The sequence below is a fragment of the Bufo gargarizans genome, chromosome 3, assembly GCF_014858855.1.
Source record: "Bufo gargarizans isolate SCDJY-AF-19 chromosome 3, ASM1485885v1, whole genome shotgun sequence".
NCBI classification, from domain to species: domain Eukaryota; kingdom Metazoa; phylum Chordata; class Amphibia; order Anura; family Bufonidae; genus Bufo; species Bufo gargarizans.
The window spans coordinates 549,247,838-549,274,141 of NC_058082.1; the positions used below are offsets into that span (position 1 = coordinate 549,247,838).

A 26,304-nucleotide genomic window follows, 5' to 3' on the forward strand; every position below is an offset into this window, starting at 1 on the left:
TTAAGCCGGCTATCTGTCTAGCTTATGTTTTCTTGCAGAAACCGGTACCTATGGGTTGGACGGCGCACTCCACAAGAGCGGCATCTACTTCATGGGCAGAGAGCAGATGCGTCTATCCACGATATTTGCAAAGTGGCTACCTGGTCTTCTGCTCTAACCTTCTATAGGCACTGTAGACCGGACCTCTCTTCTGTCTCTGACCTTTCTTTTGGTCGTAAGGTCTTGCAGGCTGTTATCCCACCCTAACTCTCTATCTCTGAGAGCTCTCCTGGTGCTGTCATAGGACGAAGGGAAAAATGATAATTACTCTTACCGGTAATTAGATTTTCCGGAGTCCATGACAGCACCCTTATATTCCCTCCCTTGGTTTTGGTGTTGGTGATGGGTCTTGGTTTCTGGTGCACAGGGTGCGCAAAGAAAAAAATGAGAATTTGATGAATTAAACCAGGGATGGCCAACCTAAAGCGCTCCAGCTGTTGCAAAACTACAACTCCCAGCATGCCCAGACTGCCTATAGCTATCAGCGTACAGCAGGGCATTGTAGGAGCTGGAGAGCCGCAGGTTGGCCATGCTTGAATTAAACGCAATGGATTTGGATGAATCAGAAGGATGGATATCGGGGATGCTTTCTTTAGTCTCTGAAGACCACTGAGGAATGGAGAGGACCCCCCCTCCTTAAATATCTGTGGGTTTCCTGTCCTAGGCAGAGGATCCTCTCTCCTGTGCTGTCTTGAACTCTGGAAAATCAAATTACCGGTAAGAGTAATTATCATTACGAAGTCCATCCTTAAGAAACTAGATTTGTGTTATTTTATTAGATTTTTGGTGTTATACCAGTTTTTGACCCCTCCCTCGTCATCTGTGTGTGCATCCTACCCGCTGTGGCTATAACAGGTGTCTGTTAAGTAATGTATATTTTCACCTGCAGAGGGGGCTGCGCCCGGATACGCCTTGTGTGCATTTGGATGAATAAATAGAACTCGGGCTCCAGTCGGCCGACACTCGTGCTTGGTCATTTTATGCTGACTATACCACAAGCTCCTATCTAGAGATCTCCACTGTGTCATCTGTCTCCTAGTGTAGCTGTAACGTTTTAGCGACTAGCAATGAATCGCGCTCTTGTAGTTAAGTGACAGAACCCGTGAGGGAATGAAATAACGGAGGTGTGAACACAGCCTTAGACCTAAATATCCAATCATTTTAGACTCGTGAATTTCTCGCTTTATATGTCTCTTAAAGGGGTTTTCCAACATCGGTATGGACGGCATGTCACCGCTACAACTAGTAATCAGCTGCTGCAGCCACATGTCCAGCACATGTCACCTAACATCCCATGTAAACATGATTTGATGGGGAATGAAGGCATCGGCGATGCAAAAATGCAGCAGAATTTAAAAGGTAGGTGTATTATAGTGTTGTTTTTACAAATGGTAACGGCAAAGACCACCTTAAAGAACCCGTACTCAGGTTGCCCGTTTTTTCTTCTCCACTGCCCGGCATTATCTCTGTCCCTGAAGGGGCGGCTTGGCTGGAGGAAGGAAGGTCCAGGGAAAGGCTATGTATAACACCCCCCATGCCCACCTCTCTCCACCACTGCTATGCCCGTCCCTCCAGTTAGTTATGTCTCATCATTACTCCGTGCTCTGGCCTCCGTGGTGTCACTGCTCATACAAGAAGACATCCCCAGCGGCCTCTTCGCGTACTCTTCCCATGGCAATCTGCTCGCGGTATCTAGCATCCCACTTCTAACACCATTGCGCTCTAGTATTTGCCTCAGTCGGTGTACTCCTCGTCGTTGGCAGTTTTAGATCTCACTACGGTGTCCAAATGATGTGTTGCGTGCTGCTTCAGCCTCACCTATAACACTCTGATTCTGAGATCTCCTACAGCAGTGGTGGCAAACCTATGGCACGGGTGCCAGAGGCAGCACTCGGAGCCCTCTCTGTGGGCACCCGCACCCTGGAAAAATTCTATGGTGCACTAATATGCCTTAGACTTTTTCTTGCCATTCATCAGCGCAGGCGCACTATGAACAGCACAGGCAGCGCACTGAATGTAGGCAGGCTATTATAGCTAAATGATAATGTACATGGAAGATACACTATATAGATTGCAATGTATTATTCAGGTAACTTGCTGTGTTGGCATTTTGCGATAAATAAGTGTGTTTTGGGTTGCAGTTTGGCCATTCTGTCTCTTAAAGGTTCATCATTACTGTCCTACAGTGATAAGGAGAGTGATCTACTGGGGATAGATGATCTGTTCTCACCTCTCCTGTGTTCCCTCCTGACTTCATGTTACGCCAACGTCTAAAACTGTGCTGCACTTGCTCAGAAGTGAAGACCAGAGGAAGAAGTTCACCACTGTGCATGCCTGCAGTCCTCTCCGAAGAGGAAGACAGCATTAGGGTCCATTCACACGTCCGTGTGTGTTTTGCGGATCCGCAAAACACAGACACCGGCGATGTGCGTTCCACATTTTGTGGACCGCACATTGCCGGCACTTAATAGAAAATGTGGACAAGAATAGGACATGTTCTATTTTTTTCGGTAACGGAAGTGCGGATCCGCAATTCCGGATCCGGGCAGCACATCATGCTGCCCCATAGAAATGAATGGGTCCGCAATTCCGTTCCGCAAAATTGCAGACGTGTGAATGGACCCTAAAAGGGTTTTCTGGAAATAAGCTACTTTTCACAGGAGCCCACAGCCTGCCTCTGCTATGGAAAGAATCCTATTTACCTACTACCTGATGCTCGGGTTTTGCGCACTGGCTCTTGTGTGTGCATCTTCCGGTAAACGCTGTTCACTTCCTCCCCAGCATGGGCTCAGTCACCCGCTCTGCTCCAGGCAATGACACCACCGCTGGATTCAGTCATTGGCTGCAGAGGAGCAGATCATGTGGGAAAGAAGATAAACGAGCCGCGGACCGGAAAATGGACACACAGGAGCTGCGGGTAGCAATTAAAGGGGTTCAGAGATGAACCCGGACATACCCATATTTTCACCCAGACAGCCCCACTAAGATGAGCATCGGAGCATTTCATGTGACTCAGCGCAGGTCAAGGGCTTGTTTGTTTACCTAGGCAGACTGCTAGGTGGAGGCTTCCGTCCAGCAGGGTGTTCGGTGACATCACTGGCTCTGACGGGCCGGCTTTAGCGCTACCCTAGCTGTTTTACAGGCTAGGGCAGCGCTAAAGCCCACCCATCAATGCCGGTGACGTCACTGAACAAGCTGCTGATTAGGCAGCCCTAAGGAGAGCCCGGTACCTCACTGGATCTCCTGCGCAATTTAGCGCAGGGCAAAGGAGAGCATCGGAGCATGAACTGCTCAGATGGTCATCTTGGGGCTACCTGGGTGAAAATATGGGGTATGTCTGTGTTCAGCTCTGAACCCGGACAACCCCTTTAAGTAGGAATCTTCCCATAGCTGCAGGCTGCGGACATCTGTAAAAGGTTACCTGACAGCCCCATCGTGGCAGCACTGACTATAGCGACTGCACTTATTACACGTTTCCCTGCATTTCCAGGACATACATCGACAGCTTTTCTAACTTTTTCTGTGGACAAATTCATAGCTTTCTTACAATTACTGGATGTATAACCGTTTTCCACTTATTAAATGCATAGCGCATTACATAGTAACAGGAAATTAAAAAATTTCTGAAATGTAATTCTTATAAATAGGGTTTAGGTTCTATCTAAGTAGCCTGATTACATAACAATAAGAAAAAGCCTGATGTGACTATTTTACTACAATAAGTGTATTAGTAAATTATTGGCCATTTATGAAGAAGGCCGAGCCGGAGCGGACTATGATAAAATACAGGAGTGGGAGTCAGCCCTGTCCCCCTCTGTCTGCTCACCAGTCCCACAAGGCAGTCTTCTCTTTCTCTTCACTGGGTTGCCTTCTGGCTTGGGTAGTTCAGGGCGTCTGGTCACCCCAGGAGTTATCCCTTCCAGTCAGTGTTCCTGATCTCTAGGCCGTACAGCTCTCTCTCAGCCACTGGGTTGCAGGGTTAAACCAGTACAAGTCCAAACAGATAGTGCAGCAGGGGTGCCCTACCATAGTCACCAAGGAGGAACTCGCCGTCCCATGGCCATGCTGGAGACCACGCATGCCTTCAAGTGAGGAGAATATGTGCCAGTCCACATTCCCAGAGTAGAGAACTGGATGGTTGCCTTCCTCAGATACCAGGTCCACCCCAGAGAGTGGTCCCTTCATCCACAGGTGTTTGAGGATGTCTGCGCCAGATGGGGTCATCCAGACGTGGATCTCGTGGCCTCCAGACTCCACAGAAAGTTCCTGGTGTTCGTGCATTCACAGTCAGCTAACGCTCTCTATTCTTTAAAGGGAATCTGTCACCTAGTTTTACCCTATAGAGCTGCGGACATGCACAGATGGATGTCCGCTAGCATGTCCGCAATATACTTGTCCCATAGGGCTGTGTGGTTTTATTTAGCTTAAATGATTTTATTGATATGTAAATTAGCCAAGTAAGGTGCCCAAGGCGTGGTTACTTGCGGTTAAGGAGCCCAGTCACGCCCCCTGTGAAGGAGCCCAGCACCGCCTGCATCCAGGAATCTCCTCCTTGCTCACAAAGTTACAGTGCCGTAATCTCGCGATGTGCAAGCTGGCGCATGCGCAGTACCGGCAAAGTGTTCCCTTTGCTGGCATCAGCTTCAGTAAACGAACTGCGCATGCGCCAGCTTGGACATCGCGAGATTACGGCACTGTAACTTTGTGAGCAAGGAGGAGATTCCTGGATGCAGGCGGTGCTGGGCTCCTTCACAGGGTGCATGACTGGGCTCCTTAACCGTAAGTAACCGCGCCTTGGGCACCTTACTTGGCTAATTTACATATCAATAAAATAATTTTTTAAGCTAAATAAAACCACACAGCCCTATGGGGCAAGTATATTGCGGACATGCTAGCGGAGCTCTATCCGTGCATGTCCGCAGCTCTATAGGGTAAAACTAGGTGACAGATTCCCTTTAAGTCCTGTTTTAACTTCTGTACGTATTCCCACTCCTTCCCACCATTCCCAGAATCATGAAAAAGGTCAACGCAGAGGCCGTTGCAGCCATTCTCATACCCCCGGACTGGCCATGTACTCTGTCCGACACACCATGACCTCTACCATTTCGACCTGATCTTCTTTCACCAGGCCCATATAACCGCCCATCTTTACCTGCTCTGTTTAGCAGCATGGCTGTTGAGGCCACCGTCTTGAGGCCGCGTGGTTTCTCTGGATGGATCCCCCAGACTGTGCCATGGGCGAGAGAACCATCCTCTTCCTGGATTTATCACTGCACTTTTCAGTCCTTTTTTCCATTGTTGTGAATAACAGTAGTTTTACCCTTATGTGTTTTTCTTTGTTTGATCGCTCATATTACACACTGCAGTGCCCCTATAGTGTGATGTATTATGCCTGTCAGTGCAAAACGGACGGGAGCCTAGTAGATGTACAAAAGTAGTCGTACACAGAAGCTGGTGGTCCTTGCAAGCTCTCGTGCCTGTATCATCCTTTCAGCCCTAAATTTACGGCATTTGGCAATAACGGCATAGTGCCAGCTCTGTAACTGTATGCTGTGTGGTGCCAAGGGGTTACTAAGTATTAAAGGGGTTATCCGAGACAAAAAAAATGTCCCCCTCACACTTAATATACTTACCTGGCTTCCCGCTCCTGATCCCCGCACCGCCGCTGCAGCTTCTCCCCGTGAACGGATGAAAACATCTAGTGTCTAGGATGGCAACATCCAGTTGCCATCCTAGTTACCTGTTCTAGGAAACTTGAGTGACCAGTAATATGGCCACCAGCTGTCACTTAGTGGTCCAGGCGGCGATGTAGGTTATCGCCAAGCTTTTTCATAATCAACTTAAAGGGGTTGTCCAAGTTTAGAAAAACATGGCTGTTTTTCCCCCCAAAAAAAACCTGTGCATAGGTTGTTCAAGGTATTGCAGCTCCGCTCCATTGAAGTGAATGTGGACAGAGGTGATGCCGCTTTTGGCATAAAGCAGCCATGTTTTCTAATCCAGAAGGACCGCTTTATGAATGTACACTGACAGGGAAGTTGTATGTGCAGTGCAATTGCCATAGACGACTCTGAAACACTTCCGCGTTGTTCGTCTTGTAGATTTGGAGAAATGTGTGATTTACGTCCTCAACATCTTCAGCCACGGAGAGATGCCCAGCCTGTGCGAGCAGCGATTCGTTCCCTGTGAGATCGGCTGCGTGCGCTACTCCCTGCAGAACGGGATCATAGACTCCTTCCACGACTTCATTGATCCAGGTGAGGAGCTGCCGTCACTGCACATGAGCACCAACCCACAGGAGGAGGGGGCATAGGAGATCGGATGGGCAGAGAGCTGCAGCTTTCCACAGTGTTTGTAGATCTCTGTGTGGGGGGGGGTTTATTTGGCAAAAAATAAAATATAAATTGCCAGAAGATTTTTTTTTTCACTGACTTTTGTGACAAAAGGTTTACTGTCAGCATGGACATGTTATTGCCGACCCAGTGGGAAGGAAGCCCCAACCCTGCTGGTGAGACGGCCGCCCCGTCCAGGTGGAGAATGAGTGATGAGGTGAGAGCTTGTGCGCCGCTGACGGTCTAACCAGCTTCTGTTTCTTCCTCAGGAGAGCTGCCGCTTGGATTCCGCTATTACTGTCATGAAGGGAGTAAGTGCGTTGTGTCCCGTCACGTCGTGCAGATCTGGTCTTTCCTGTCGTACTTGCAGCTATCCTTTCTTCTTTACAGGTTCGGCTACACATCAGATCCCGGTGTCTGGATTTGAACTTGCAAACAGGGATTACCACAACCTCTTCCGCTCATTATGTGACTTTGTGTGCCCTGCGAGGAAGCGCAGCACTTCTGTCTACTGCAGGGTTTGTTCTCATTTCCATCAGTTTTTTTTACTCATTTTTGGTGTGTTAAACTTTGAGAGTATAATGTTTCCAAAAAGCATCGGCATACCCATGCAGGCCTGTGATTTGTGTACAGCTTGTTTCTTCCTAGCAGACACTCTAAAGGTCCCTTTTACATGGGCCAATGATCTGGGCAGCTATCAGGAGGGAGCGTTCCTGATAATTGTCCTGTGTAAAGGCGCCACTTATGAACGAGGAAACACTCGGTAACCCTAAGTTCACACCTGAGCGTTTTACAGCGCGTTCCTACGCGCTGTAAAACGCTCAACAAGGAGAAACCAATGCTTCCCTATGGGAATGGTTCTCACCTGGGCGTTTTACAGCGCGTACGATCGCGTTGTAAAACGCCCGACGCTCAAACAAGTTCTTGAGCTTTTTTGGGGCGTTTTGTTGCGCGTTCCCGTACATAGATATTCGGGAACGCGCGACAATGTGTGTTCGCCTGTCTCTGTATGCCCGATTGTAAACGCCGGTACAATCGCGCATACAGAGCGCTCCTTTCAGAACGCTCAGGTGTGAACCCAGGGTAAAAGCATTCTGGGCCGCAGATGGTGCTGTCAGTGATCGCTGCCCAGAAGCTATGATTTTCTACGGGGATGAGTGATCATGGTAACGATCGCCAGTCCTCATATATAGGAGATTATTGCCTGAACGCCAGAAGAGGTGAGCGCAGCAATGATTGGGAGTGAACGGTTCACTCCAGGTAATTGCCTGCTATATCTGCCTCTAGACCAGCTTATCACTCGTTGTGCAGAACATCTCTTACAGGAGTTTCTGGTTTTATAGAAAGATTATTTATTGTATAGTGAGCAGTTATGGAGTTTTTCAATTTACTTCAACTCCTTAGCGCTCATTTCGGAAATACCAGAAGTTGGGGATTGTGCGCTATTAACCCCCAGTGAGCACTAAAACGGAGGAGTTTTGGCTTCTAGATTCTGCTGCTTTTATTTTTCTTGAGGTATCCTAAAATATTACAGAAGGGTATGTACTGAGGACTCTGTTTGACCAGGTCCTGCCCCTTTCCAATGGAAGGTCCTGCAAGGTGATTCTGTCTCTGTGTTTATTTTTTAAGCGTTGACTTGTATTCTTTGTTTTTAGAGCAATGACATATATCGAGTCAAATGGAGTCTTAACTGGCTGGCTGTCAAAGCTGGTGAGTGTATTCCTGTATTGCCTATAGCCCGAACAGCCCCCAGGCAGAGCATCGCGGTAAATCACTGTAGTGACATGGTGTTCAAGCCATAGTTTGCATTATAGGAGCGGATCCGTCTGTACAAATACCAGACGGATCCGCTCCGAACGCCCGTGTGAGAGTAGCCTTAGCGTGCAGTTGCTGATGTACTTTGTGGAGAATGTGGACTCCTTAAACCCCATGTCTTCTCTCACCGCCTCTCTTGCAGGTATTGAGAATATCTTTGAGCTGCAGGATATAGAAAGCCTAATCATTAAACTTTTTAAAAACAAACTGGACGAAGAGCCTTCAAAATCCAGCGTGCATCGTCTGCTGGGCGCCGTTAAGTGGGATTTTGCAAACAACACCAGGTAAGATCCATGATGCTTGTATGTGGTGAAATGTATGGATGCACGCTATTATTAAGGGAAAGATTATTTACTGTGTAATACAAAGTTACACCACTTTCTAATATATGTGCATCAATTTCTCACTTTTTCAATATCTCTGCTTACAATAATTGAATTAGAACCTTCATTTTTAACATCTGGAGGATGAGAATCTGTCCTGGTCATGTGATGACACAGATCTCTCAAAGGCGTTCTCCGGACTTTTAATGTTGATGACCTATACTCCTCAGGATCGGCGGAGATCCGGCAACCCCGCCGATCAGCAGTGTGAAGGCAAGCCTTGCGCACTGCACGCGTGCCGTCTCCCGTCTTTCTGCTCGCTGCTGCTATGGCAAAGCAGCAGGAAGAGCGATGGGAGATGGCATGTGCACACTGTGTGCGCCTTCCCTTCATTCGGCTTAGGAGGATAGGTGATCAATATTAGAAGCCCGGAGAACCCCTTTACGGTAACCGTAACACATAGGAGCCATGATGCATCCTAAAGCAGCAAGGCCACGCAGGTTACTAAAGACGGAAATGCTAACTGCCTGCAGTTTCTTAATGGTCACTGCTTGGCCATTAAAGGGTCACAGAGTTTTCAATAAACTTTTGATATGTCATACGGACATATCAAAAGTTTTGATCGGGAGAAGTCTGAGTGCAGAGAGGCCACTGATCCTTAGAACGAGGCATATCGCTACTTCTCTCCTCACTGCAGGGGGGGTCAAGACAGGGCTTAGACTCTTTGAGCTTGTCTCGCTTCTGTCTCCTTATTCTAGCAATATGTAGGGGTCTCAGCACTCTGACCCCACCGATCAAAACCTTTCATATGTCTGTCTTATCAACAGTTTGCGGAAAATCGGCAACCCTTGGACGACTTCATGTCCTCGGACATAACTGTACGTCCACGATTAATGCTGGGTATATGGAGAGCGCTTGCAAGCTGAGCCTTCTCTGTACACTGTGGTTGTCGGCTTTGTAATACAGCTGACACCTACTGGCAGTGACCGGGATAACTCCAATCATCTCAGAGGTTGTCATTGGGAGGGAGCTGATTCCCCCTCTTCCCCAAACAGCAAAATCAGTGTGTTCCCATCTGTTGTTATGGCAGTCTGGGTTCTAAAGACTGCTCCCAGGCCTACCATAGCAAACTGCCGGTTAAGCCTTGCATCAGGTAGGGCTTAATAGAAAGTAGGGAAAATTCCCATACACTGCAATATGTTACTGCTACTGTGTAAGTGATCAGACAATTAGGTGTTTGTCTCCTAAGGGGGCTAAAATCTCTCCCCGTTCCCAATTTTACATATGAAAGCCATGAACGCGACAATGGAAAAAAATGTAAATGGTCAAATTGCTATCTTTTGTTTGCCTCGTGCTCCCCCCAAAAAACTGAATAAAAAGTGATCTAAAAGTCATATATGAACAGCACTGTGGATGGAAATACAAAATGTGAGAATATGGCGATGCAATGAAATACTGAGATTTTATTTTCAAAGTGAAACAAAATCTAAAACTACCGTATTTTTCGCTTTATAAGACGCTCCTAGGTTTTTGATGAGGAAAATAAGAAGACATTTTTTTGGAACCAAAAGGTGTGCTTTTGGTGGGTTTTGAACTAATAGTGGTCTGTGGATGACACACTGTTATTGGGGGTCTGTGGATGACACACTGTTATTGGGGGATCTGTGGAGGACGCACTGTTATGGGGGACCTGTGGAGGACGCACTGTTATGGGGGACCTGTGGAGGACGCACTGTTATGGGGGACCTGTGGAGGACGCACTGTTATGGGGGACCTGTGGAGGACGCACTGTTATGGGGGACCTGTGGAGGACGCACTGTTATGGGGGACCTGTGGCGGACGCACTGTTATGGGGGACCTGTGGAGGACGCACTGTTATGGGGGACCTGTGGCGGACGCACTGTTATGGGGGACCTGTGGCGGACGCACTGTTATGGGGGACCTGTGGCGGACGCACTGTTATGGGGGGGACCTGTGGCGGACGCACTGTTATGGGGGGGACCTGTGGCGGACGCACTGTTATGGGGGGGACCTGTGGCGGACGCACTGTTATGGGGGGGACCTGTGGCGGACGCACTGTTATGGGGGGGACCTGTGGCGGACGCACTGTTATGGGGGGGACCTGTGGCGGACGCACTGTTATGGGGGGGACCTGTGGCGGACGCACTGTTATGGGGGGGACCTGTGGCGGACGCACTGTTATGGGGGGGACCTGTGGCGGACGCACTGTTATGGGGGGGACCTGTGGCGGACGCACTGTTATGGGGGGGACCTGTGGCGGACGCACTGTTATGGGGGGGACCTGTGGCGGACGCACTGTTATGGGGGGGACCTGTGGCGGACGCACTGTTATGGGGGGACCTGTGGCGGACGCACTGTTATGGGGGGACCTGTGGCGGACGCACTGTTATGGGGGGACCTGTGGCGGACGCACTGTTATGGGGGGACCTGTGGCGGACGCACTGTTATGGGGGGACCTGTGGCGGACGCACTGTTATGGGGGGACCTGTGGCGGACGCACTGTTATGGGGGGACCTGTGGCGGACGCACTGTTATGGGGGGACCTGTGGCGGACGCACTGTTATGGGGGGACCTGTGGCGGACGCACTGTTATGGGGGGACCTGTGGCGGACGCACTGTTATGGGGGGACCTGTGGCGGACGCACTGTTATGGGGGGACCTGTGGCGGACGCACTGTTATGGGGGGACCTGTGGCGGACGCACTGTTATGGGGGGACCTGTGGCGGACGCACTGTTATGGGGGGACCTGTGGCGGACGCACTGTTATGGGGGGACCTGTGGCGGACGCACTGTTATGGGGGGACCTGTGGCGGACGCACTGTTATGGGGGGACCTGTGGCGGACGCACTGTTATGGGGGGACCTGTGGCGGACGCACTGTTATGGGGGGACCTGTGGCGGACGCACTGTTATGGGGGGACCTGTGGCGGACGCACTGTTATGGGGGGACCTGTGGCGGACGCACTGTTATGGGGGGACCTGTGGCGGACGCACTGTTATGGGGGGACCTGTGGCGGACGCACTGTTATGGGGGGACCTGTGGCGGACGCACTGTTATGGGGGGACCTGTGGCGGACGCACTGTTATGGGGGGACCTGTGGCGGACGCACTGTTATGGGGGGACCTGTGGCGGACGCACTGTTATGGGGGACCTGGTATATAGCATCTTATGCTGGTCCCCTCTGTCTTCTCATGTCCCTGTGACCCCCATTACACCGGGCCCCGCAGCGCAGCCGGCGATGTATCAGAGCTCTATCGGGCGCGGTTGGAGGAGGGGCTGGCAGCTGTTTCGCTCGCGGCGGGGCCCGATGCAGTCACTGTACTCCGTTACACCGGGCCCCGCTCACAGCAGTCTTCTTATGTAAAGATTAGTCATTTAACCCTCATGAAGTGGCCCTGCTTTGTTAAAGTACTGTAATCGTCCGTAGTAGTACTCACCATCAAGCTAGCAGGCTGCCAGCGTCACTCAGTCATTAATGAAGCTGGCGGGGCAGGAGTGTGACTGAGTGACGCTGGCGGCCTTTTAGCTTGATAGTGAGTACTACTACGGACGATTACAGTACTTTAACAAAGCAGGGCCACTTCTTGAGGGTTACATGACTAATCTTTACATAAGAAGACTGCTGTGAGCGGGGCCCGGTGTAACGGAGTACAGTGACTGCATCGGGCCCCGCCGCAAGCAAAACAGCTGCCAGCCCCTCCTCCAACCGCGCCCGATAGAGCTCTGATACATCGCCGGCTGCGCTGCGATGTATCAGTATCAGCCATGTAAAAATAGCAACCTTCTCTTTATAAGACGCACTGCCATTTCCCCCCCCCCCCCCCCCCCCCTACACTTTTGGGGCGGGGGAAAGTGCGTCTTATAAAGTGAAAAATACAGTACATCTAACTTTATATTCTCATAATCAGTGATTTTTTTTTTTTACGCCATAAAAACAATGGTGGATTTGTTTTTCTTTTCATTTCACCCTACATACGAGGGGATGCTGAAAGGTTCCTGGCTTTGCCTCCTTCCAGTTGCAGGGGTGTGGAAATAAAATTAAAAAAACTACTTGTCGAAGGACTAAAGTGGGGGCTCAATCTACTTGTCCCTCATGACCATCTACTTGTCCTGAACTTATACTAACGTTATACTGTATGGGGGCGGGGGCCACAAGGAGATGTTATACTGTATGGGGCTTGGGCCACAAGGAGACATTATGCTGTATGGGGCTTGGGCCACAAGGAGACATTATGCTGTATGGGGCGGGGGCCACAAGGAGATGTTATGCTGTATGGGGGCAGGGCCACAAGGAGACGTTATGCTGTATGGGGCGGGGGCCACAAGGAGATGTTATGCTGTATGGGGGCAGGGCCACAAGGAAACGTTATGCTGTATGGGGGCAGGGGCCACAGGGTGACGTTATAGTGTATGGGGGCAGGGGCCACAGGGTAACGTTATACTGTGTGGGAGCAGCCGCTTGGTGACGTTATACTGTATGGGGCAATAGGTCAGCCCCAAGGTGACGTTATACTGTATGGGGGCAGGGGCCACAGGGTGTAGTTATACTGTGCGGGGGCAGCTGCTTGGTGACGTTATACTGTATGGGGCACTAGGGCAGCCCCAAGGTGACGTTATACGGTATGGGGGCCACAAGGAGACGTTATGCTGTATGGGGGCGGGGGCCACAGGGTGACGTTATACTGTATGGGGGCAGGGCCACAGGGTGACGTTATACTGTGCGGGGGCAGCCGCTTGATGACGTTATACTGTATGGGGCACTAGGGCAGCCCCAAGGTGACGTTATACTGTATGGGGGCCACAAGGAGACGTTATACTGTATGGGGGCAACAGGGAGACATTATAGTTTATCAAGTGCCACGTGCAGTGCCGATTGCAGGCAGGGCCAGAGCCTCAGAAGACAGACAGCACAACCTTTATTTCTGACACCCCTGCAGATGAGCGTTCCTCCCGGAGCCTGTCCACATCGCAGCTCCCGGCCTGACCTGCAAGCGCTGACTGGGGTCACATAGCATTATACTGATTTATGATGCTATGTAACCCTTACAGTTCTGGAATGTGTTGGATAACACTGACATAATGCTGTCAGTGTTATCCAACACATTCCAGAACTGTAAGGGTTACATAGCATTATACTGATTTATGATGCTATGTGACCCCAGTCAGCGCTTGCAGGTCAGGCCGGGAGCTGCGATGTGGACAGGCTCCGGGAGGAACGCTCATCTGCAGGGGGCCGTGGGGTCTCTCACTCCTCTTCTCAATTACTCAGTCTCTGGAGACGGTGTGCTGACTTACTGTGCGCTCCTGTGCTGGCAGGTGGGCGGAGACTTCGATACAGGAGTCGGGAGGAGCGGGGGGCCGCCTGCAGGAAGTGATATGTACGGTACTCATATGCACGATGCAGGGGCAGGCTGACATAGATGTAGGAGCGGTCAGCTTGCAGCTAGCATATGATAGCTCCTATTACTGCCCAACCGACATGTCCCTGCTACTTGCCCGCACAGGGCTAAACAACTGTTCAAACTACTTGCCCGGCGCCCGGAACTGCATGTCCCGGGCGTCGGGCGATAGGAATTCCACACCCCTGAGTTGGAATTGAAAAATTAATTTGGTACCATATGAAAGCTTGATGTCTTATGTAACGGTGCAGATATCAGGGCCGTCATAGCGGTTTTGTTTCTCCAGGGAAAGGACATTCACACTGAGGACACTTCTCTAGTGTTTGGGACATCGCAGTGTGAATGTCCTTTGCAGACTTTCCCTGGAGAAACAAAAACTTCATGACGGCCGGTAACTCCAGACGTGAAACTTCCTTGTGCCTCTGCCGCCATCTCAGGTTCAACCGGAAATGAATAATAGTTATAACAGTTGTAAACATCTGATATCTGCACCGTTACATAACAGATATCAAGCTTTCATTCCAACGGGAACTTCTCATCCCCTCGTACGTTTTTTTTTTTTCCCCCATTACCAATACATGGTAAAGAAAATGATATAAAAAAAAAAGTGAAAACCCTCATCTGTACGGAAAATTTCCATCCATATGGCTCTTTTGTGGGCAAAAGAACTAAAATTGGCTGGGTCCCAAAGGGGTGAACAAACTGCACGGAGTCAGCCCTTCTGTCCCTGGTAATCTGCGCGGTGCTTTGGGCCACGTCACGGCTGCTACGTGTGGTGACTGCAGCCTTAAACGCTGTGAGATTGAGAAAACCAGGACACAGGGTCTGGAATTAACCCTTCCCAAAGGTGGACGGAATTGTACATCTACGTTGTGGTGTTCATCTGTGCAGAGATATACAGCCGGGATCAGGGACCAGCAGCAACTGCTGCATCTAGATGTACAGACCGAGGGAGAGGAGTCCGTCCGCAACCCCAAGGAGTTGCAGGACTGAGAGAGGTTGTCAGGTCTGTTTATTACTGACAGTGATATTACTTGTTGCCTGGACTTCAGTTTACATCAAGGGTTATCTTATAGATCATTTTTATACATTTTATCGTTTTTAATCAATTTTTATGTACTCAAAGATGATTCAGCTGAAGACATGACTCATCCAACAGAAGAACGAGCTTCAAAATAAAAGTTATGTTTCTGTGAATGCAGCGACTAGGGCTGAAACGATTACTCATTTGAATGGAGTAATTTGACACAAAAAAATCCTCAATGCACATTTTTTGCATCAAGGTTTCGTTTGTGTCACTTTCCTCCTATGACCTGACGCTGTATGGACGAGCTGTGGAGCGGCGCCCCTACTGGATCGCACTGGGGGGAAGCTGATGGCACACAGCTGATGGTGCTGGCGGACAGCTGATGGCGCACAGCTGATGGCGCTGGCGGACAGCTGACGGCGCACAGCTGACGGCGCACAGCTGATGGCGCTGGCGCACAGCTGATGGCGCTGGCGGACAGCTGACGGCGCACAGCTGATGGCGCTGGCGGACAGCTGACGGCGCACAGCTGATGGCGCTGGCGGACAGCTGACGGCGCACAGCTGATGGCGCTGGCGGACAGCTGATGGCGCTGGCGGACAGCTGGCGGCGCACAGCTGATGGCGCTGGCGCACAGCTGATGGCGCTGGCGGACAGCTGACGGCGCACAGCTGATGGCGCTGGCGGACAGCTGACGGCGCACAGCTGATGGCGCTGGCGGACAGCTGACGGCGCACAGCTGATGGCGCTGGCGCACAGCTGATGGCGCTGGCGGACAGCTGACGGCGCACAGCTGATGGCGCTGGCGGACAGCTGGCGGCGCACGGCTGGCGGCGCACGGCGGGGAGCCTGATGGGGGGGGGGCTCATGAGTTGTTTTTTTTTTTTTATTTTAAGAAAAACATTCTTTTAATTAGTTTTTCGTTATTAGAGTACTCGATTGATCGTTGGATTAATCAATATAATACTTGATTACACAAATAGTCTATAGCTGCAGCCCTAGCAGCGACGCAACAAACCATTTTGATTCAAAAGATCTGAAAGCCGAGGAATTAGTATGTAAAGTGTGTTGGATTGGTGCCCAGCTTTTACAGACACCGGACACGGAGAAGATGATTTTTTTACATATATTACTGGCTACCTAGAGCAGGCAAGACCAACCTGTGCTCTCCAGCTGTTGTAAAACTACAACTCCCACCATGCCTTGCTGTAGGCCGATAGTTGTAGGCAGTGTGGGCATGCTGGGAGTTGTAGTTTTGCGACAGGTGCAGGGCCTCAGGTTTGGCCATCCCTTCCCTAGAGCAACAGAAAGTTTTATAATAAAGGTTTTTTTGGGCTACAGATATTGATGAGCTGTACTCAGGATAGGTCACAAATAACAGATCGGTGGGGGTCTGACTCCCGGCACCCTCCAAACTGCTACAGCACCGGGTCCTAACTTTACAGAGTGGAAGCTGGAGGTTCTGTACAATGTGTGGTTTCTGGCGCTGGCTGAGATCCCAGTCACGTGAATCGGAGCTGCAGTTACCCCATCACGACCAGTCCACTGAGCTGTGCGGCATCGGTTCTGGTTATAGGTCACCAATATCTGTAAACACTGATGAGCCACTGGCACGCTGCTTCCAGAATTCATTAAGAAAATGCATCTTTATTGAAAAAACATATATCCCCCCCCCCCTCCTTCCCTTTGGTGTCCCCCTTTCTTTTTGTTTCTACCCTTATCTACATAGACTATGGATCGACAGCTGTCATTATCTAATCTTATATTTTGGCTACGTTACCATAGTCATGTTGTCTGTGGAAGATTTAGCTTCATATTTTGATACTTGGAAAATGAAAAATGTTTAAAAAACAAAGTTGAAGAAAAAAGACACACAAGAGAGGAAGTTATCATTAGTTTTGCTCGAGTCTGCGTTGGAGTACTTTATTCCACATTTATCATATGTCACAGGTTGTTTGATTAGTTAGGTTTGTCCTGAAACCTAACACTTCTGTCTGGAGAAGCTCCTCCAGTTTTCCTTCTCCTCCTGGAGGGAGATTGCGACTTATTTATGACTTTAAAAAAAAAAGTCTCAATGATAAATCTGGAGTCAAACTCATTAACATAGCTGGCCACACCCACTTCCCCACCCATATTACAAAACTGGAGTGAGTGGTGAACACATGCAAAAAGTCACAAAATTTTGCGCAAGTAAGTGTAAACAAAAAGTTGCAAGAGCCCTATTTTGTGACTTTTTGATGCCAGAATTCTGGAGTGACGGGTATGATAAATCAGGGCCATGGTGTCAATATCCAAAACCACATGGAGGTGCAAAACCGTGGTCCTATCACAAGTATTGTGGGATATAGAAGGCAAGTATAAAGAGATAAAACCACACTGTGGTACATCCACACTCGCCAAATACTGCACAGTATACGGACCCAGAGGAATGCACCTCCACAGGACACCCCAACACGTGGGGAGACCCTGAGGAAGCTAACACGTGTTGGGGTGTCCTGTGGAGGTGCATTCCTCTGGGTCCGTATACTGTGCAGTATTTGGCGAGTGTGGATGTACCACAGTGTGGTTTTATCTCTTTATACTTGCCTTTTATATCCCACAATACTTGATATACGACCGTTGTTGTGTTCCGTTCCGCAAAATGGGGTTCCGTTCTGTGATCCGTTTCCTTTTTTGTTTCCATGTGTCTTTATTTATTTTTGGAGGATCACCAGACATTAAGGAAAGTAAAAAAAAAAGTCTAAGTCAAGTTTGCCATGCAAATGATAGGAAAAAAACGGACGCGGATGACAATCTTGTGTGCCTCCACGTTTTTTCACTGACCCATTGACTTGAATGGGTCCGCAAACCGTTTTCCGTGAAAAAAATAGGACAGGTTCTATTGTTTTGACGGACTGAAACCACGGACGCGGATGACGGTGCATTAGCCGAGTTTTCAACGGACCCATTGAAAGTCAATGGGTCCGTAGAAAGTCACGAAAAACTGAACAACAGACATGGAATGAAACAGCGGTCGTGTGCATGAGGCCTAACTTTGTTATATTCCAGAAGCGGCGTGCCAATTTTTGGTTTCAGTTTTCTATCTTGGGATTGCACCTGCGGTTATTTGTGTGTATTGGGCCCTATTTGATTGGGGTCTCATTGAGATCTGTCGCCTGGAGAACCCTTTTAAGTTTCGTTCTGCAATCTTCACCCGTCCATGCATTTCTGACCTCCTTCAGTTTACAATGCTGGATCTGTGTGTCCTGGATGCTACTTCCTTCCCCCTGCAGACCGTTGTGTGTGTGCGCCTTCTTTCCTGTCTACAGCCTGTGTGAGCTGGTCATTCTTGGATCCTCTTCACCTACATTTGCCCCGTACAAGCACCTCGCCCTCCCTGCTGCTGTATCTCGCACTGAGGGAAGGGAGAGCAGAGAGCCAACAGAGGCAGAAGCAGATTGGTAGGGAAGTTTTAATGAAGAATAATTATTTTTGCATTTTAGAAGCAAATGAACAGTAAAATCAATCCGTGCAAAGGTGATCCTTGTCGTCAATCCTACAGGAAAGTGACTTTAATTTGCTGGAACTCCAAGAAGCCTTACATGTCGCCTTGTTTCTTCTTTATTATCTTGGAGAAGCCGAGTCTGTGGTTTCTTCTGATCCATTAATTCCTGTAATATAGTGGTGGCTGTGGGTACAGACCCTGCCTATGGTCTAGTCAGCGACCACAGCTCGGTCCTCCAGGCCCCTGCCTCCCGCACTACGGTTTCCTGAGAGGCCGTGATAAGTGAGCCGAGGGCTTGTTCACATGTGTGGGAATTGACTGTGTATTTTCCATTGGTAGATCGGTAGCAAACTACACTGCATGATGGTGGCAAGCAATAAAAATGTGTAACTCTCTCGGCAGATGTAAATGGCATGAGGAGAACGACATGTGGTGCTGTGCACTTGCAAGCTGCAAGAAAGCCACGTAAGTTATCACCCTCTGTATGTTCATTTCATTCATTTTTACAGGTTACACCTCTGGGACCCCGTCAGTCTCAAAAATGGGACCCCCTCACACGCTGCCATGAATGCCGAGCAGGCGCGCTTGCACAGCTCTCTCAAATCGCTGCTATGGGACTTCCAAAAGCGCACGATGAGCCCGTTCTTGATAGTCGACATTTATGGCATATCCTGTGGACCAACTTCTTGAAGACCAAGCCCATGTTGGCAGCAACTTTTTCATTTTTTTCCATAACGTCTTTGTTTCTCTTTTTTGCTTTTGGCTTTTTTTTTTAAAGGGGTTTTCCAGGATTTTGATACTAATGACCTATCCTCTAGATATCTGATTGGTGGCAGACCGACTCCTGGGACCCCCACAGATCAGCAGTTTGAGAAGACACCTGCACTCCTGTGAGAACTGCTGCCTTCTCTCAGCTCACTAAGCTCAGCGCCGTACATTGTATAGTGGCTGTGCTTGGTACTGCAGCTCGGCCACATTCACTTCAGTGGGGCCGAGTGTGATACCAAGCACAGCCCCTATACAGTGTACGGCGCTGAGAGAAGGCAGCGGTGCTCACAGGAGTGCCGGTGCCTTCTCAAACAGCTGATCGGAGGGGGTCCTGGGTGTCAGACCCCCACAAATTAGATACTGATGACCTATTCAGAGGAAAATCCCAGAAAACCCCTTTAATCTACTTAGGAACTGCAAAAAACGCAGTACCACCATTATTTTGGGGGGTTTGTGATGATCACTGTGCAGTAAACATGACATTTATTCTGTGGGTCACTATGGTTGTGGAGATACCCGATGGTTTTTGTTATATTTTGCTACTTTTAAAAATGAAAAAATAAATTGCCTTGTGTGGTCATATTCTGGCGCCCATAACAAAATTTTTTATGGAGTTGCCTCAGGGCATTGAATTTTTTATTTTTTGTAGGGGGTAAACTAATTTGTATAGGGACAGTTTTGGGGTGCATGCGACATTTTTTATCATTATTTTTATTTATTTATTCTTTACATTGTTCAGCATGCAGTATAAATAACATGATATTGCAGTATTCCAGATGTGGAAATATCAATTATAGATGTTTTTATTGCTAATTTTTTATAAGAGGCAAAAATTATTTATATATATATATATATATATATATATATATATATATATATATATATATATATATATATATATATATATATATATATATATATATATATATAATATTTTTTCTTTACTTTTCTAGCCCCCTAGGGAACTTGAACCTTATATTGTTAGCACAGTCCACTGCAATGTGGTTTAACCACATAGGAGACTAGGGGCCTTCACTGCTGTCATGACTGGTGTGGAATGGGTCATTGTCAGCCCCCTGTCTCTGTCTAACTGCTGTGGACTGCAGCATCTGAGGGGTTAAATGTCCAGGTTTTTATTTCTCTCTATCCTGGTCACTGTGGTCGGGTGGCAGCTGGCACTAGCTGTGTATGCTGTGGACGCAGCTCTGGTGTCTGCTCCATACACTGCCCATGCAGTTATCCCGCAGGCCCCATCTCCAGTGTGTTATGATACTGGATGTGTTTACGCCATGATATAACGGTGCTGTTCAGGTAAGGCCCCGTTCACATCTCCGGCAGAGAACAGCCTGCCAGATATCACCGGTTCTGGCACAGACTGCATCCAGTCTGGGGTGAGAGAATTTAATAATTCGGTAGTCAATTAATTTGACCCCAATCTTGGAAGTCGTCATAGCAATTTATTTGGGAGAGAAGGACCTCATGGAAATGTACATATTTTATCGCTGCAAATGATGTGGATCTGTTCATTCCATGTTATGTCTTTTGCCTTCTGTTTTGCAGCTACTCCATTAGCAGCGCTCTGGCCACGGTGTATGGGGTGGTGCTGACATCCGATCACTTGCCCAACCTACAGGCGAACAACAACCAGAAGTGTGAAAGTAGTGAAACCATTGTTCTCAATGCCAGGAGGTATCAGGTCAGTATTTTATTAGGGCTTATCTGCTCATCTGTAATGTATTGCATTGTGTGTGGGCTTACCGTCATAAGGTTCTATTATACTTCTACACGTTCATCACTGATAATGCAGCTACTTAGTAGAATGTGTGACATCACTGAGAATGCAGCCTATCCATTCACTAGAGATCAGCGGTGACATCACTGAGAATGCATCCTATCCATTCACTAGAGATCAGCGGTGACATCACTGAGAATGCAGCCTATCCATTCACTAGAGAGCAGTGACATCACTGAGAATGCAGCCTATCCATTCACTAGAGATCAGAGGTAACATCACTGAGAAATGCATCCTATCCATTCACTAGAGAGCGGTGACATCACTGAGAATGCAGCCTATCCATTCACTAGAGAGCGGTGACATCACTGAGAATGCAGCCTATCCATTCACTAGAGAGCAGCGGTGACATCACTGAGAATGCAGCCTATCCATTTACTAGAGAACAGTGACATCACTGAGAATACACCCTATCCATTCACTAGAGAGCAGTGACATCACTGAGAATGCAGCCTATCCATTCACTAGAGAGCAGTGACATCACTGAGAATGCAGCCTATTCATTCACTAGAGAGCAGTGACATCACTGAGAATGCAGCCTGTCCATTCACTAGAGAGCAGTGACATCACTGAGAATGCAGCCTATCCATTCACTAGAGAGCAGTGACATCACTGAGAATGCAGCCTATCCATTCACTAGAGATCAGAGGTAACATCACTGAGAAATGCATCCTATCCATTCACTAGAGAGCAGTGACATCACTGAGAATGCAGCCTATCCATTCACTAGAGAGCAGTGACATCACTGAGAATGCAGCCTATCCATTCACTAGAGAGCAGTGACATCACTGAGAATGCAGCCTATTCATTCACTAGAGAGCAGTGACATCACTGAGAATGCAGCCTGTCCATTCACTAGAGAGCAGTGACATCACTGAGAATGCAGCCTATCCATTCAGTAGAGAGCGGTGACATCACTGAGAATGCAGCCTATCCATTCACTACAGAGCAGGAACATCACTGAGAATGCAGCCTATCCATTCACTAGAGAGCAGTGACATAACTGAGAATGCAGCCTATCCATTCACTAGAGAGCAGTGACATCACTGAGAATGCAGCCTATTCATTCACTAGAGAGCAGTGACATCACTGAGAATGCAGCCTGTCCATTCACTAGAGAGCAGTGACATCACTGAGAATGCAGCCTATCCATTCAGTAGAGAGCGGTGACATCACTGAGAATGCAGCCTATCCATTCACTACAGAGCAGGAACATCACTGAGAATGCAGCCTATCCATTCACTAGAGAGCAGTGACATAACTGAGAATGCAGCCTATCCATTCACTAGAGAGCAGTGACATCACTGAGAATGCAGCCTATCCATTCACTAGAGAGCAGTGACATCACTGAGAATGCAGCCTATCCATTCACTAGAGAGCGGTGACATCACTGAGAATGCAGCCTATCCATTCACTAGAGAGCGGTGACATCACTGAGAATGCAGCCTATACATTCACTAGAGAGCAGTGACATCACTGACAATGCAGCCTATCCATTCACTAGAGAACAGTGACATCACTGAGAATACACCCTATCCATCCACTAGAGAGCAGTGACATCACTGAGAATGCAGCCTATCCATTCACTAGAGAGCAGTGACATCACTGAGAATGCAGCCTATCCGTTCACTAGACAGCAGTGACATCACTGACAATGCAGCCTATCCATTCCCTAGACACCAGCGGGGACATAGCTGGGAATGCCGCCTATCTTTTCACTAGTATATAGACTGCTCGTGCAGTTTACATTATAAATGTTTCCTTAATATTTGATTTTCTGCAGACAAAAACGGATCGCCCCCATCAGTCTGAGAATGGAAACTCTGCGGGCGCGGTCGGAGGTGATTATTTTAGATTGCATGTTATTATCATGCAGCGTTTCTGTTAGATACCCAAGCGGGCTGTCTCTTTCAGTCAGTGACCCCGTTATCTGGTTCTGTTCATTTTACAGGAGATTCTCTGGGAATGAGGGGGGTCGGCTCCACTCCTACCGCCAAGGTCCGGGGGCGAGGAATCCTGCGCTTGTTGGAGGAAATGCCGGCTCCTTACGCCACCTCAGGATGAATCCCTCCATTACTGCCTCCTTTGAGTTATTTGAGGTCTTAGATTTAGTTTTTTTGTCCCTTGTTGCCGGTTATCATGGAAGCTCCATGTGGTGATCTCTACGTTGTATATCGGGTATTGATGAAGACCTCATGTTCTCTGCTTTCAGATCCACTTTAGAGCACTTACAGAGCAGTAATTACATTCTGTGTATCCTACCGTTTTGTGTATACAGCTCCCATGCAGACTGTGATCCTGCAGTTGTTACTCCATTATGTTACTTCACTTCTGCAGACAGTAGAAGACGGGTAACTCGTGACTGCAGGAGCAGACTACGCCCGGGGATTGTTTGTAGTCTGTAGCTGTACTGACGCTGAGGGGCTGTGGACACACTGGTTGGATCTTTAATCACGATTTTGTTTAAAGGTGCTCTGTTTTTCATTTTATATGCTTTGGAGTTACAAAAACGTAATTGCAAAGGTAACAATTTAGCTGCTTGTTCAGATGCTGCTCAGGGGCGGTTGCTTTACCTAATTATTAGAATGTACGTTAAAGGGGTCGACTCACTTCAGCCAATGGCATTTATCCTGTAGAGAGAGTTACTACAAGGCACTTACTAATGTATTGTGTTTGTCCATATTGCCTCCTTTGCTGGCTTCGTAAACTTTCCCATCAGTGCTCGTTTCCATGGTTACGACCACCGCTGCAGCCCGGACAGAAAAATGAGTATAGCCAGCAAAGAAAGCAATATGGATTTAGCTTTCTCTACTTGATAAATACTCATCCCTTTTCTGTAGTCGCCCCCAGTGGTGCACAGATAACGACAGAGCCAGAAAAGAGCATCCACGTGCACAAGGTCAGTGCAGTGAGGAATGGGCTACAGATAGATGCGGAGCTTTTTGGGTTGGGTTTCGATGTGTAGGAGTCCTGGCTGGTAAAGAAACTATGGGGCACATTTAGGGCTCATTCACATGACCGTATCCATTTTTGAGGTCCGCAAATTGCAGATCCGCAAAACATGGATACCATCTGTGTGCGTTACGCACAGGGCAAGCCCTATATAGAAATGCCTAGTCTTGTCCACGATTGCGGACAAGAATAGGACATGCTGTATAATTTTTGCAAGGCTGCGGAACAGAACTGCTGATGCGGGCAGCACACGATGTGCTGTCCACATCTTTTGCGGCCCCATTGAAAGAACGTGTCCGCACCCGTTATGCGGACCCAGAAATACGGACGTCTCAATGAGCTCTTAAGTCCGGCGTTTTAGATTCCAGTCTTAATAAGCCCCTGCGCTGGCAGTGCATCCGCTGGAGTTATGAAGAGGCGCCGGCCTCTAGATAACTTCGGCGGATCCTCCACCAGTTCTAAATGTAACTACCGCGCCCTCTCACTTTAAGGCTCCATTCACACGTCCGCAATTCCGTTCCGCATTTTGCGGAACAGAATTGGGGACCCATTCATTTCTATGGGGCCGCACGACGTGCGGCCCAGATCCAGAAATGCGGACTCGCACTTCCGGGTCCGCATTTCCGATCCCGAAAGAAATAGAACATTTGTCCTATTCTTGTCCGCAAGAATAGGCATTTTCTATTAAGTGCCGGCGATGTGTGGTCCGCAAAATGCGGAACGCACATTGGCGGATCCGCAAAACACACACGGACGTCTGAATGGAGCCTAACGGGACCAGATGTGACAATGTTCCCACTGCTTGGTCCTATCAAAGTGCAGAGGATGCGGTAGTTGCACAGAGAGCAGAGCTTCTAGGTGTAACGACAACACCCCCGTTGCTCCTAGAGACTCATTTGCATATATTAAAACATCCTTTTTCTCAGCAGTGCGGGCACATATGAACATGGGACCAACACAGATGTCTTCAACTGCCAAGTGCACATGTAACAGGTCAGCCAGTGTCATAGGCACAAAACTGCTGACAGATGTCCTTTAAGTGCAAGGTCTTAGGGTCCATTCACACGTCCGCAAATGGTTCCGCATCTGTTCTGCAATATCAGGAACGGGTGCGGACCCATTCATTCTCTATAGGGCCGGAAGAGATGCGGAGAGCAATTGCAGATAAGAATAGGCATTTCTATAGGGGGTGCCAGCCGGGTGTATCGCGGATCCGCCATTCACTACGGACATGTGAATGAACCCTTACTGTGTGTGTGTATATATATGTATATGTTTAGCTTTTTTTTTGTTTGCAAATTTTGGTGTTTTCTCTGGACGGTGAAGTCACTTAATTTACAATCATTTAAAGGTTATTACCACTTTCAGCAAAATTTCAGTTTCAATCTACATAGAAACTTGAGCATCTTTACATCCGTTTTGATTTACGGTTTTTGTGCCAATTATTTAGTTTTTCTCCAGAGCAGTGTTCAAAATTCTCCTGGTCGCTCTTGGAAACAGACGGCAATCAGTGTCCACCACGTGACCCAACAGCATGGTGCCGGTAACTGGAAACCAGCAGAATCCTGAATTGAGCTTTAGATGTGACTGGAGAAGAGAGCGTCCGTTATTTCCCTCGTTGATTAGGTTGACAAGGCACAGGTCTATGAAGCGCGGCCGACGGGTTTACAGAGCGGCTCGACTTTTTATGTAGATTTAAAGGGCTTCTGTCAGCCCACTAAACCGTTTTTTTTTTTTTGTTAATAATAATCCCTACACTGCGAGCTCCCTATACATAAGCTAAATATTCATTTTAGTTCAGTAGAATTTGTTAAAAAGCTATTTTTATAATATGTAAATTACCTTGCTACCAGCAAGTAGGGCGACTACTTGCTGGTAGCAGCCGCATCCTCCGATCCTAATGACGCCACCTCCCCAGTGTGATTGACAGGGCCAGGGAACGGAATCGTTCTCTGCTGGCCCTGTTTGAATTCCAAATCTCGCGCCTGCGCCGTACCCGTCTTTAATCGGCGCAGGCGCACTGAGAGGCGGCCGCTCCATCCTCAATGCGCCTGCGCCGATGACGTCACATCTACACCCGGCGCAGGCGCATTGAGGATGGAGCGGCCGCCTCTCAGTGCGCCTGCGCCGATTAAAGACGGGTACGGCGCAGGCGCGAGATTTGGAATTCAAACAGGGCCAGCAGAGAACGATTCTGTTCCCTGGCCCTGTCAATCACACAGCGGAGGGGGCGTCATTAGGATCGGAGGATGCGGCTGCTACCAGCAAGTAGCCGCACTACTTGCTGGTAGCAAGGTAATTTACATATTATAAAAATAGCTTTTTAACAAATTCTACTGAACCAAAATGAATATT

General features: G+C 48.5%; 1 protein-coding gene across 1 annotated transcript in view; it reads left to right on the plus strand.

Moving 5' to 3' along the window:
• Positions 1–23,775, plus strand: part of MAEL (maelstrom spermatogenic transposon silencer) — a 38,361-nt gene extending 14,586 nt beyond the window's left edge. Inside the window, exons 4-13 of the mRNA XM_044287826.1 lie at positions 1,240–1,398; positions 6,138–6,293; positions 6,638–6,679; positions 6,759–6,886; positions 8,024–8,078; positions 8,326–8,467; positions 18,840–18,902; positions 20,766–20,901; positions 22,781–22,838; positions 22,949–23,775. Of these exons, the coding sequence (XP_044143761.1) occupies positions 1,240–1,398; positions 6,138–6,293; positions 6,638–6,679; positions 6,759–6,886; positions 8,024–8,078; positions 8,326–8,467; positions 18,840–18,902; positions 20,766–20,901; positions 22,781–22,838; positions 22,949–23,061 (1,052 nt within the window). The 3' untranslated portion in view covers positions 23,062–23,775. The remainder of the gene's footprint in view (positions 1–1,239; positions 1,399–6,137; positions 6,294–6,637; positions 6,680–6,758; positions 6,887–8,023; positions 8,079–8,325; positions 8,468–18,839; positions 18,903–20,765; positions 20,902–22,780; positions 22,839–22,948) is intronic.
• The last annotated feature ends 2,529 nt before the right edge of the window (positions 23,776–26,304 follow it).